Below are 14312 nucleotides of genomic sequence, written 5' to 3' on the forward strand. Positions count from 1 at the left end.
AGGAAGAAGGTGGTAGGAATTATGACGCGAAGTGTACCAGTCTGAGGCAAGACTTCGTTATTCCACAACAAGGCCAGGAGTTCAAAGTTAATTTTCAGTATTGGTCAGGACAGATATAGGCCTATCGAGTAGCCTACATGAATCAGGAGATAAAGTTTGGATGAAAGCGTAGATCAAATTAATAAGTGTAGCCTTGTGTCATGTAATGCATGAACTGCACCACACCTTTGCCATATTGTCAAGTAAACAAGGCACTCTCATTTCTTCCCAGTGCTACTGTTGTTGGCGAGAAGTCCCGCGAATTGCCCCAGCCTGTTTCTCGTCTATGCACGCCCCCGTTTCTCGCTTCGCACTGAGACAGGAATTGAGCCGAACGCCCGTGCTTCCATGTCGTCTGACTTTTTTTAAAGAGACTCAGTGACAGTTGCCATTTAGAATTTTCTTCGCTGAATTAACCTTTCATTTGGAGTCACTCTTTGAGGGATCAATATTTTGTAAAGGTAAAATTTGGTTGTTTCTACCTCTTTTCTGTGGGAGTAGAGATATATATCTAGATGTGGTTTGTGTGGGTGTAGCTCTAAGATATCGAAAGTAAAGAAAATAACTACGGCAACTTTTTAAACCATTTTAAGATGTAGCGACGTGAAAGTAACTATGTATTGGTATACAATGTTTAAAAAGTTGAAGTTAAAGTTTATTGTCAGACCGTTAGCTATTATTTATGTAGAACATGTAACGTTATAGGAAAAATCTCGAACAAGGCTTGCATTTCTGCGATATTGCGAAACCTTTGGCGGTATCAGGAAATCAGCAGGCTGGGCAATAGAAAACTGTAAAGGCATTTCAACTGAAACTAACATAGTAACAATATTGTGTTGTCGTGTAGGCCAACGTAGCCTATATGTTGGCAATCGGTCTCAATTTTGGTGTATTTTGGCAGATGGATTGAAAGTGACAGAATAATGCAAGGATGGACAGAGGTTGCCAGATTTCACCATGGGGAACCAACTTTGGACCGTGTCCTCTGTTTTTCGTGGTAAATCATGGATTGTTATTGTTATCTTAAATATCAAGCCATGCCAACAATTCCAATTTTTTTTTTAAAAATTCAGTGCTGCAGTATGCTAACGACAAATCATCATTCAACATGCCTCTTATGTGACCATTATCAGTTAAGGCCTACTGTAGACCTGGCAACAGAGGGGAACATTTTAATTCAAGTTATCTAGTTTCCTAATGCAGACAATTGTTTAACCTCTGCTCGACAGCTTCTGGTCTTCCAGTCCCATGCACTGATAAAACTGGAGGCTGCTGCAGGGCCAGGGCCGAGCTCGCCCTCAGATACCCCCACCAACACCAGCCACGGGGTTACTTGTGACGAAGATAAACACATACACTCTGGGAAACAGTTCTGCTGTCCCAAGTGCAATCCAGGTAAGAGTGCGCTCCCCTCACAGTTTTCAATGCACCTTGAGCAGGCGTCTAAATTTAGTACATGAAGGCTTTCTTTTCTGGTATAAGGGTGGGTAACTGCAATCAGTATGCAAACACTGTACCAAGCCAGCTCAGTTATTCCATTGGGGTAAAAATAATTGGTCATTGAGCCAGATCTCAATCTAGGGGAAGACATTTAGGGGTGGGGTGTGTCGATAGCTGTGGTCACTTCCTTGCAGATACACCGGTGATTACCACGTGATACTGACCAGTTGTATTGTATTGTTGAACTCATGTGAATAGTTTAAAACTAATCTTGTTTGCACTGTGAGTATTTAATATTGGTACCTTGGAATAAAGTTCAAGGAGATTACTGCAGCAGCTATCAAAATGAACTGGCTTAGGCCCTGCCCTTTGTACATTACAGCTTTACACATTTAAATTGTGTTAGAGGCTACATGTTTGTTTTTAGTTTATTAGAAAGACACTTGTTGTGCATCTGTGTTATGTGAAAAAGTTTAGACCAACATGCTGGTGATTTAGTGTAACTGTTTCTCTTTGCTCTTTTAAAGGATTTAAATTGGTTGAGGAATGCCAGGAACATAGGCAGACCAAGTGCAAACAATGCGAGAATGGGACATTCCAGGATTCAGCAAACTACTATCCCAACTGCAACAGATGGAGTACATGCACAGGTGAGGAAAAAAGGCTTGAGAACAACTCGAGGACCCCTCTTGTTGTGTACAGCTGCACCTCTGCAGGTGCACAGATGGAGCTGTTTAGAGTAGGATGTCGACTAGCTGGACTCTTTCAGCAGCTGCACAACTTATGTGAATAGTTTATAACTCCTCAACTGTACTCTAACAGCTGGAAATTCAAGTTCAAGCTCAACTGAGCCCGGCTCAGCGGTTGGTGTAGAGAGTGTAGAGAGGAATGTGGGCTGGGGTGGATCTTGACCCGAATCACTGGCAGTTGGGACAGTGCCAGGTGTGGCCTGGGTGTTTGTCTTTCAGGTCTTGACCTGGTTAAGGGGTGATAAGATGGGAAAGTGTCTGAGCCTGAACCAGTGATGTTCTGCTGTAGTAAGTGGAACTGAAATTCATATCTCCCACTCGCTTTCTCTCTCTCCCTCCCTCTTTCTGTTTTAATCTCTCTTTCTCCTTGTCCCTCTCTTTACTCTTCTTTCAGATACTGAAAAGCAAGTCGGCGAATGCAACCACAAGAAGGACAGAGTCTGTAAATGTAAGGATCGTTACTACAAACATAAACTTACTGAACAAGCCCACGAATGTCGTCTCTGCAAGAAGTGCGGCTCTGGAGAGAGAGAGAAAGTGCCTTGTGAGTATGTGCATGTTTGTGTCTGTGTGTTTATACGTATGTGTGAAAGATAAAGAGAGAGAGAGATGCTGAGTTATGACATTATGCTGACAGCCATTTTAGTTCAGACCTCATTTGTTTATTGTTTTCCTCACAGGTACATCAGAGCAAAACAGAGAATGCGAGTGTGAATACGGACATTATCGAGACTCCATAACCTGTAAACGTTGTAGTAAGTAAGTACCACAGTGTGCGAAAAGAGTGATGGGTATCAAAACACACACACGCAAAACACATACACACAGACACACACACACACAGACACACACACACACACACACACACACACACACACACAGCTAATTTTAATATTTTAAGTGCATTAAAAAATGGCTGTTAAAAAATGTGAGTCTGTTCACATTTCCATCCGCTGTGTTATGCAAATTGAAAATGGACATTCTCCTAATCAAGGCAGTAGTTTTGAACAGCTGTGTGTTCAAAATGTGAGATTGTCAGGGTAACTTTAATGGAACCATGTTTCTAAAACTTCAACAAATGTTTCCATCAGCCTTAGTTGCATTATGCCCTATGCGAATTGGGAGTTAATCCACTTCCCTCTGGCAAATGAATTTCTTATTCGATTTTATGGGCATTTTAAGTGTTGCCACTCAGGATTCCCTATTCAAAAAGTCAAAATTAGCAGTAAAATGTTGGATGGAAAACCAGCTAATTACTCTGGACTGGCTTTGGGCCAAACCCAAAGTGTGACAGAGGAAGATGCCATCAGATATTTCATCATGTCTGAGGTTTTGCTGTGATTGCAGAATTGTTCTTCTCATTTTTCAGCTATTTGTACTGGCTGTTGCTACTGGGTGTTTGGTCAACACAAGTAGACACAGTTTGGTTTCATATCCATGTTTTCTTCTTGATAATTTCTGTACTTGTATGTCATGCAAACACCTCAATGATTCTGAATATGAATATAACTGACCTGTTTTCTTCTGTGTGTCTCCATAGGTGTGGCACAGGATGCTCCCACCTTTGTTCCACTGATCCAACTAATGCTACTACGGCTGTTAGTAAGAAGCCTGCCGATACAGGTATTTCTTCACTCAAACCTGAGCCATGATATTTCACAGGGTGTTTGCCTGTGTGTGTGTGTGTGTGTGAGAGAGAGAGTGTGAGTGTAAGTAATGTTTATATGAGTGTGAAAGATTCATAATATGCTTCTCACTCAGTATGGCACACAAGTCAACTTATTATATAAAAATAAAGACAAGTGGGGGATCTCTTTGAGAAGTTGAATTATTTGCAATGCAGCCACAGAAGGACAATGTTGTCAGTCTTATCAATCAATCAAGTTTTAAATTCCTTCTTGTGTTGTTCTAATCTGTGGCATGTCTATTGTTTACAGTGTCCCTTCCACTTGTTCTGGTAGTTGTGGTTACTGTAGTGGTGACTGCAGTGTCAATAATGTTTGCTCTGGTGACCTCCATGGTCATCAAACGCCGATTGAAACAGTCGAAACACTCTCCGGCTGGCTCGGAGTCTCCTGAGTCTTGTGAATTAGACACTTCCTCTGAGGTAAAAAGCCAACATAGATGATAACACTCAATGGATTTTGTTTCTCTCCTCAATCTCACAAATTATTTCTGTCAGTGCTGTAGTATCATGCGGTCCAGACTGAGAGATGTGTCTTTTATGTCTGTGGTAAGATGCTTAGTTGCCTTTTCTGTTTTCAGTCTCTTATCTTCAGCACAGCTGAGAGCAACATCAGTAATGACAATGAGAGTGTTCCTCTTCCAACTGAAGTCCACAGTGAGATGCAGAATGCTTTACCTGACTGCGTACCTCGAGAGATCAAAAGTAAGTGTGTGTGTGTGCCTCTAGGTGTGGGTTTGTCTTCTTGAGGTGAGTGTGTATGTCTGTAAATGTGTCTGTAAGTGTAGTTTGGTGTATATGTGAGGAACAGAGCAAGATGTATATATTTATAGAATATGATTTACGGTGTGTGTGTGTGTGTGTGCTGGTATTTATGTATTTCATGGTAAAGAGGAACCCCATGTTTCCTGTGGTCATCATTTCCTGTGTTGCCTTTGGAAGAAATGTTGAATGTGAGAAGATAACAGTCAAGCCTTGAGCACTTCCCCACTTTTTCTAATTGAAATTCTAACAAGTTTTTTTCGTGCTTTCTCATTCTGTATCTATCCCTCTCTCTTCCTTTGCTTTACTCTTCTGTCTTTTTTCTCGCTCGCTCTCGCTTGTTTTCCTAAACTCTTTTTCACTCGCAATGTATACTCCTTTCCCAATCACTCCTCTCTCTTTCTCTATCACCATTGCACATGTTTTATTTCTGATTACTCTCTCTTCTCTCTCTCTCGCTCTCTCTCTCTCTCCTCAGCCAACAAATTCATCTACTCAGTTCTGAAGGTGGTTCCTGTGGGTCGGGTCACAGAACTGGTCCGTCTCCTCGGCGTGAATGATCAGGACATCGAAAGGGCGAGACGGGACAACGTCATCTCCATCTCTGATGCCCAGTTCCAGATGCTGAAGCTGTGGAGCAACAGTGGCATGCGAGGCGGCGCCTCCACCCTTCCTTGGGCTCTACTGCAGGAGCTGCTGGACACCCTGAGAGAAATGGGACTGGGAGGGTGCGGAGAGAGCCTCGAGATCGAATACGGCCTAGTGCAGGCATGATGAACACACATTCATACAAAACCGGGGCAGATACACACACACAGACAGAAAGACACACATGTGTGGAAACATACACTCACAGAGGCATGTGTGCAAAAATGTGTGCACATAAACATTCTGTCAGATCAAGTAAAGGGACACCATACCCTTACGTTCTCACCAACTGATTCTCATGGAACATACACTCTGAGATCTCAGCACCAAGATTTTAGAATTTGCTTTGGACATATAGTGGACTTGAGAGAATTGTGTGTGTATGTGTCTGTTTGTTGGGGGGGGGGGGATAGAATAGATATTGTAGTCAATATACCCACCTGAATCCCAAACCTCAATTTTGATAGCTACTGTAAATACTGTAAATACACTGTGGTGAATCTTTTGGTGTATACATTTTTGAAGATTCATATACAGTACCGTAGGATTGTAAGAAGTATATCCTAACATTACTTTTATTCTTTACTAACATACCAAAGCAAATACAATATTAATTTAGTCATATTGAGGGAACAGTATAAAGTTCCTGAACGATTGTTATTGTTAGCCAAGACATTTTCAGGCAATCACATACTGTACCTTTTAAATCTTTGTTCTGTGTTCTTAAATGAATACACTCCACACTAATGTTTGTGTTCCTGAATTGTCACAGCGATGCATTTTTATGTACTGCATATATGTATTTTCTATCTTTTATCCAACGTATGAATGATCAAACTATCAAGGGACATGATGATCTAGTCCTGGCACCCTTACCAGAGTTTTGTGCAATTACTGAGATATAAAACCGGCTTGTTAGATACTCTTTGCACTTTTTGATCTGAAGGGGTGATGCCAGATTCATCTGTTAAAGATCAGTTGTCCCTGTGATGTTTTGTCCATTGGGCAAAAATTGTAAGCATTACATGTTAATCATTTGTTTCTCATATACCCTATATATTTTTTTCTTCTTTTTTTCCCCCTGACTAATACCTATAAGTCTATTATAATGGTGCATGGGAACACACTCTGTATTGTCTCAGACAATAACTGAGCCCAGTTTATAGTCGGTTCTGAGCAGCGCCAGAACTGGGTCTGATGTGTTGCGGAGTCAAAACTATGCTGAAAGGGATTGGATCAGCCTCCCCTTTCTGGTTTTCAACCAAGAGTTTCCAGACTATAGTCACAGAGAAATATTAGGCGGGATGTAGAGATTCAATTCAATTCATTTCAATTGTATTTATTTATGGTGTTTGGGGAATGATCAGCCTCCTCTGTTGTTCAGGAATATGAATAGAATGATCTTTGGCCTCTTGATGTGTAAAGTTGTTTAAGTTATACTGCTAGTACTCCACCAAAAACTGTGAGTATGTGGAAAACAAGTATTTCAGTACTGGACTGGATAATTTAATCAAAATGAGTGTGCTGTTTCAGTAGGCCAGGTGCAATGTAGAATTTGTGATCATTCTATTCAATATTTTTTCATGTCATATATGTTCCATGCAGACCCAAGAACGCATCAGAGCAGTGTTCTTTATTCATAGTCATATTTTTTTGAAGCATCAATATTGTTTAAAATCTGTACTTACCACGTAAAATAAACAGCCTTATTTAAAACTTTGAGAGATTGCATTTGTGAAGTTATAGTTATATTTTTTTTGTGTGTGTGTTGTGTCTGTGGGTGTACTCCAAGAGGTATGCAGTCCAACTGCATTACTGTTTATTGTCTGTGTGACAAATTTACATTTTTCCGGCTGTTACCGCCTCAAATTGCCCACTTCTGCACCCTCTTGGCTGTCTCTCCTCCCCTTTTGGCCTTTCTTCTGTCACACACACACACAATCACACACACACACACAGATACACATAGGAAATGTGTATATGAATGTGTGTGTTTGTCCATGTGTGTGTGTGTGTGTGTGTGTGTGTGTGTGTGTGTTTGTGTGTGTCTGTGTGTGTGTGTGTGTTTGTGTGTGTCTCTGCGCCTGTGCTACTTGCCCTGTTCTGCTTGTATAATCTTTAACAATTTAACGTAATGGTCCTCACTCCTTTCTTCAGCCACGCCCTAAAACACAAGCTCAGGTGGAAGAGCTGACAAGGCACTCACTGTGGTTTCCACCACTTCCAGCTCCTGAGTGACTCATAAGCTCTTTGGAAGCCTTTGGCAGTCCTCAGCATTTTTGCTCAGTGTCTGGAACTGTGATTCACTTGTGTGACGCACCAGGGGTGCTCAATGCGGCCTGTCTTGACTGGCACTGGTTCTGCCTTGTGTTGTGTTATTGTGTGTTGGAAGTCCGGGTCGGTTCTGAGACAGGTTCTCACAGGTTCCGTTTCAGGGTCTGCTTCGACCTAGGCTGCTCGGTCACTCTGCCCTGGCAAAAAGCATTACTTCCTGACTGCTGTGATTCGCTGAGATTGTGAAGGAAGTTGGACGTGTGCCATTGTCGAGTGACTGAGCAGATCATTGACACCCATCGCCTCACTAGACAAACCCTCTTGCCTGGCTAAGGAGCACCAGGAGAGGTGAGGCGGGCTTTCTCCCCCAGAGCCTGTCGATCCTGTCCAGCCAGTTGGCAGAGAAAGGCAGAGATCTGAGGGGGAAAAGAGGGAGGGTTCAATTAATGAGGAGAAGAGAGTCAGGAAGCTAGGTACAGGACAGGGACAGAGCACTGACACCTAGAGAGAAAAGATGATCGCCTGAGCGACATGGACACGTTGAAAACCAGGTAATCTACAGCTTCTCTTGCAGTGACTGCAATCAGAAGAGAGGGAATAGGGGTTTGGTTAGGTTCCTTTGTTGTCTGTCTGTAAGGTCTACTTAATACATCATGTTCATCTCTTGGTGTCTTGGCACCACGAGAGCCTTGGGTTTGTGTTAGGTGAGTTGCAGGGGGCTTTGTTCTTTTTTCCCCAACATGATTGTTTGAGGTCCAAGCTTCAGATTAAACATGGAGGTGTCTTTGACTCCGATACAGATGGTCTCTGGTGAGTTTGAGGTGTCTTGTCAGGTATAAGCCTGTCGTGTTGATATCTGGCATGCAAGCAACACAGAGTGTTTTGATAGAGAGAGACAAAGACAGAGAGAGAGACACAGAGAGAGAGAGAGAGAGAGAATTTAATTTAATCTAAAAACTGCTTCATTAAAGACCACACAACACTACGAGAGAGGACGTTTCTCTACGTCACGTCTGTCAGCTCATGTCTGTGTTGTGATACTTCAGTTGACTCATCACTTTAACTCTCATTGTTTCATTCTTTTGGTGTTTATTTCTTCTCTAAGTTTGTCATTCAGGAACGAGCGTAAGACTTGTGTGGGCTGCGTCAATCAAAAACAGATGGTTCTCAGAGACCTTTAGACGATGAATCACAAACTGCAGATGCATACCAAAGTATTTCCCAGGCCTTAGCCACAGAACCCAGGGCTGTGAATGCAAGCTTGAGAGGCTGATGGTAGACTGATTGTTGATTGTGGTCTTCCCTAGGTCTTAATGACTGGATGGAGACAGTGTATTAATTAGCTTCGTGGAGGGTTGTGACCTGAACAATGAGTGCGATCACTGTGAGCAAACTAATCATGTGTCAGGAGATGTACAGCCTATACGTAACCTTTACTCCCACAGGATGTTTTCAAAGGTTTGACTTCTTCTGGCTTCAGGCTACATTGATTTTTTCCGCCACAATGGGTTTCTGTTCCGCCAGCACCTCTGGTATTTTGGTCTCTTTGGATTGCTTCTACCTCGGGCTGTGTGTGTGTGTGTGTGTGTGTAAGTGTGTGTCTGAGGTGCTGCTGTGTAGGCCCCAGCAGTTTTTTCCTGATTTCAACCCTACGTCATATTCATCTTTGTTCTTGACTCTTGAAATTTAAGCACCTAGTCACCTGTCTGAAAGGTAAGCCCCGTGGGAGGCTTCTAACAGTCTAACTATCTGTCTGCATTTCTCACAACAAATCACAACAGCCATCCCTCCAGGGCACCTAACCAGAACACAGGAAATGGTGTCCTTCCCCTGGAGGATATGACCTCCATCAACCAGAGGATGGATGCCCGGCCAGACACGTCAACCGAGGGAGACAGAGATGCTGAAGTGGAGTTGGATGGAGTCATGCCAGCTGCAGATGTACTCAATGACCACCAAGTGGCGCTAGACAAGCACAGATCCAACACAGTGGGCCCACAGGTGCACTCATGTTAAGCTTGTATTGACTAGTATTGATCACCTGTATAAAAAAAGACGTGCAAAGCAAATCATTTCACAGTTAAATGTATTTATTTAACTAAATTTAACAAGAACGGTAAGCATTTGTTCTTCAAATGACAAATAAAAGTCACAAAGCCAAAAGGCCAACCATCCCTGAGAAGTTTGTGCCTTGGTTAAGAATATGTAACAACTGATAGCATTGCATGTACTTGGGACCTTGTAAGTGACTGCATACTCATAAAAGTTGTTTATCTTAATACCTGAGCTAAGCCATTCGAATCAAATAATAACATTTTGTAACAGTTACTGTGAAGTTTTACTATAAACCCAGTAACAACAATTAAGTTAACAACTATAAAGTTTTTGCATACTTGCCATTGATTTCTGACTAACTATTTTGCTGCCTCTGCCACAAACCCAGAAGAAACACAGGCAGAAGGTTGTGGATTTTGGAACTGTAAGCAAGGCGTCGGCTGTCAGTGTCAAACCCAGAACACCGCTGATCCAGAGCCTGTTCGCACAAGGAACATCTGACAAGACTACACTCACAGAGGTATGTGCAGCTTTAAGTAGGCAACGTGTATTTGTGTGTATTTTTGTGTGTGTGTGTGTGTGTGTGTGTGTGTGTGTCTTCTCTTTCTATCTCTGTCCTTAGCCAGGCTTAGGAGGGTTGGGTTTTGGGTTCAGCAGCACCTTGAAGCAATGCATACTATTAATGGATCTATTTAAATAAATACAATTCAAATGGCATAAAAACTTTCCAGATTAATAATGTGACCTAGTAATTATCTCTGTGCCTGGTCCTCCTTTCTCCAGGACCGTGCATCTCTGGAGGGGCTGAAACAGGCTCTGGAGTCCTATGCAGTGCCTGGAGATCTGACCTGGAGATGGGAAGAAGAAGAGAAGACAGCCCACACACTGGAGGACAACTGGACAGAACTAGTGCATTCTCACAGGGTAACACACAGCACCACAAAGGAATAAGGAAGATGCAGGGTGAAACAGGCCCTTAAAAGGGCCCTTATCTGGGGGTTTGAAAAATATGTTTCAGCGACCTGAAATAACCCTGAAAGTAACCCTTGCAAAACTTGTACATTCTCACTGGGTAACACGCAGCGCCACCAAGAAATAGGGAAGATGATTGGGGAACAGCAAGGAACAAAAGAAGGAACTCCATGCTAAAAAGGGGAAATAGCTGTAATAAAAAAGAAAGCTGTTTTGCAAAGAAAAGCCACTTATTTGTATATATTTTACTCCTTTTATGCATTCCGTATTCAATCTCCTCTTATTACTATTACTATTATTTATATGCTTATAATATAAATATATTTATTATTATACTTTTGATTTCTTTTTCATCTATACAATATTTTATCATTTCTGATTATAAGTGCCAAACTTTTACATGCGGGGAAACCATATTGTATGTTGTATGGGCCCAGGGGTGACTGAAACATATATTTTGTTTAAACCTGAGACCTGGCCTTTTCAGGGCCTGTTAGTAACCTAATGTCCTGTTTTATATTGTTTAGATGATGTCAAAGACACAGAGACACCAGCAGGAGGCGCTGTGGGAGTTTATGCACACTGAGCTCACGTACATCAACAAGATTTCCATCATCACCGATGTGAGGTTTCTTTTTGAAAGGCTTAGCACTAATCATATTGACATCAAGACTTAGTTGTAACACAGATTTGTCTGCCACAAATGTGTAAATTGCAAATTAATCATTAACAGACAATTAGCCACTGTACTCTGTGATTCTTAATGGACTCAAATACAATTTCCATTGACTGTATATGTTAATATCTTATCAGCATTCAAGTTAAGCAGCTGCCTTTTGTCTTTTTTCAACACATGAATTATGGTCTCTAGCTGGTGATGGCAGCACTGTCTAACCTGCACCAGCATGGGTTCTTGTTGGAGGTCAGTTGAACATCACTTCTCACCATTGGACTGCATGGAATTCCATGTCAAAATGATTCTAAAACCACACTTCTGTCAAGATCTCAGTTGAGCCCAAATTTCCATTTGCATTCTTTCTGTTTTTTTTTGTTCTTTTGTGCTACTATGTTTGATTCTGCAAGTAAAAGTAAAACTCACACACTGCACACATCTGCAGAAAGGGTGGAAAATAAGCTCAGGGTGTGTAGGTGTGAGGCCTCTTCATCTTCATCTATAAACTTTTTTTCTCAGGTCACGACAGAAAAACTATTCTCGAACCTTTCATCCATTCTTGCTGCTCACCAACGGTTTTGGCAGGAAGTGATGCGTCCCATGCTACAGATGGCCCGACAGACGGGGCGTCCATTTGACCCCCTGATGCTGGAGCCTGGTTGCTTGCAGGTACCTGCAAAAAAAATCTGAGAAAACTTCATACAGACACCATAAAAAAGCACCATCTCTAATTTCCTGTCTAGTCTGTTTTATCTGTGTTATTTCATGTTTGTCTCCCTACCTTCCTGTCCCCCCCCCCCCCGTCCCCCAGTTTCAGGAGCGTTTCCCTTCCTATTTCAAGTACTGTTTGGAAGAGGAGAAGGCAGTGGATTTTACGCGCAGACAGATGGAGTCTAACCCCAACTTCAACGCCTTCCTAACAGTAAAATGAACTTTAATTAATTAAGCAATTCAATAATTAGTTCACTGTTAAGATGCATGTAGCAGCAGCCAAACTGGTTTGGCAAGAAAGTCAAAAATATATGTGTAAATGCATGTGCTGTGTAAATGCATGTGAACACATGCATTGGAATACTTTTATATTATTTAAAATGCACACGTCATGATGCATGACTGTAGGAATAAATAGTTGGCAGTTGATCAAACTGAAACTCCCAAAGTTAGCTTTACTTGAAATAAGAGAAATGGAAGGAGAAGGGAGATTTTTTGGGGTCAAAACACATTTCTCAGTTTCAAGATTGCAGTGACAAAACATTACGCAGCACTCAGCGTCATCCATTGCTGGCCATTACTTCACTGCTGTGAGGAACAGAATGACTTAGCAACCATACTCACGCCATACAGCTTGATTCTGGTGGACTTGGTGGCTGTGGTTTTCGAAGCTGTGGTCGAGTGTAGGTGTTGGGTGAAGCAATTTTATTTTCATTTTGACACTCCTGTTGTCTTTTTTGTTCCATTGTTTGTGCTGTCTGGTTTCTTCTGGCAGACTGATTCTGCTTCTATAATTAGCCTTGGCCAAGTTTAACCCACAGATTTCTTTCTAACAGGGGGCCTTGAGGGTCTCGTGGTTAACATGTTAGTCACTGTTTGTGAAACAGCCAAACTGTACAAACCAACACATTCAGATGCCTCCATGTTGTGGCCAGTGTGGAGGTAATCTGTGCAGAAGTGCTAATCTAGCACCATCTGACTGCGGGTATTTTGATACACATTCATAATTGCCTACAGAATAGACAATGGAACATTTCTAGATATTAAATAATGGTCCTTTGAAGGTACAGTGTGTAGATTTTAGTGGCATCTACTGTATTAGTAGACATGGAATATAGGACTGACAATTATGTTTGCAGTAGTGTATAACTACTTGTCTTTATGAATCATTGTGTTTTTGCAAGATTAGAATGAGCCCATCATATCTACATAGGAAGCGGATCCTCTTTCATGGAGTCTGCCATGTTTCTAGAGTAGCCCAAAACGGACAAACCAAAACAATGGCTCGAGATAGGGCTTTTCATAGGGCTTTGTTATGCCATTTGACACCACCGTAGGTACTCACACACGCTTATGAAGGGAAAGGTTGTCAGCCAGTTGCAATTCAGCAACCTCACCACTTGATGCCACTAAAAACTACACACAGTACCTTTAAGGCATCCTAAATAAGAATGATTTCAGACCCCTCATAATGACGTGAGACTGAAGGAATATTGAAAAGCTCATACTCGATTCTTGATTCTTTGTTAGAGGATTTTATTAATTTATTTATGCATTTTATGTCCACAATTCTGAGTGGCCCTGATGTATAGACAGGACAGATGAAGAGAGTGTGATGAGCTCACACTGATACATGGGTTGTGCCTTACTTAGATAAATAAGTGAAACTGGTTCAAAAGCTGATCTTAATCCTAACCTTCCTCTTTCCGTAAGTGGGTGGAGACACATCCGCAGTGTTCTCGCATGCGATTGGGTGACATGCAGGCGAAGCCACATCAGAGGATCACTAAGTACCCTCTCCTCCTGAAGGCCATCCTGAAAACCACAGAGGACCCTGAGACTCAGGACTCCCTCAAGAGGATGGTAATGTGAAGGCCCAGTATTGACGTTCCTATGCGCAGTATTATATTAGTACACTACAGCACTACACTAGTGTGTGATTTAGTACTTTTTTGCTAACATCTGGGGAATCTCCTGACTGTGATGCTCTGTGGTTCAGCTCCCATCTCTGTGACTGATGGAGATTTTCACTGGGAAATTAATTGCTTGGTATAAGCAAGTCAGGAGAGCAACAACATATTTGATCTTTATCTGATCCTCATGATGTTCTAATAGGAACTCACGCATACCTTATGTGACAACTTATGCGCACAAATGAAACTGAGTCATCCATGTAGCTACAGTTCTGTAAGGAAACTAGTCCTTGTTCTGTCTTGAGGTCAGTGTGTTTGGTGGTTGAAGAGGTCGATATGGTCTGAGACTGATCTCTCTGCAGCCATCAGAGGACCGCCTGTGTAATGTCTGT

At 42.0% G+C, this 14312-nt stretch overlaps 1 protein-coding gene across 1 annotated transcript; it reads left to right on the forward strand.

Moving 5' to 3' along the window:
- The first annotated feature begins 358 nt into the window (after positions 1-358).
- On the forward strand, positions 359-6990 carry tnfrsf1a (tumor necrosis factor receptor superfamily, member 1a). Its single transcript, XM_080857323.1, has 10 exons — positions 359-500; positions 941-1036; positions 1269-1434; positions 2007-2129; positions 2623-2772; positions 2909-2987; positions 3769-3851; positions 4166-4335; positions 4494-4617; positions 5153-6990. Exons 2-10 carry the CDS (start codon positions 971-973, stop codon positions 5446-5448), a joined length of 1257 nt encoding a protein of 418 aa, XP_080713449.1. The 5' UTR covers positions 359-500; positions 941-970; the 3' UTR covers positions 5449-6990.
- Positions 6991-14312: the final 7322 nt, after the last annotated feature.

Source organism: Sprattus sprattus (genome assembly GCF_963457725.1).
Source record: "Sprattus sprattus genome assembly, chromosome: 19".
In the NCBI taxonomy this organism is placed as follows: domain Eukaryota; kingdom Metazoa; phylum Chordata; class Actinopteri; order Clupeiformes; family Clupeidae; genus Sprattus; species Sprattus sprattus.

What these genes read in the sequence shown, in the direction of transcription:
- tnfrsf1a (XM_080857323.1), top strand. Translation starts at nt 971, where the DNA reads ATGGACAGAGGTTGCCAGATTTCACCATGGGGAACCAACTTTGGACCG. An exon ending in CGTGTCCTCTGTTTTTCGTG is followed by an intron (nt 1,037 to 1,268) that starts GTAAATCATGGA and finishes TCTGCTCGACAG; the next exon opens with CTTCTGGTCTTCCAGTCCCA. An exon ending in CTGTCCCAAGTGCAATCCAG is followed by an intron (nt 1,435 to 2,006) that starts GTAAGAGTGCGC and finishes GCTCTTTTAAAG; the next exon opens with GATTTAAATTGGTTGAGGAA.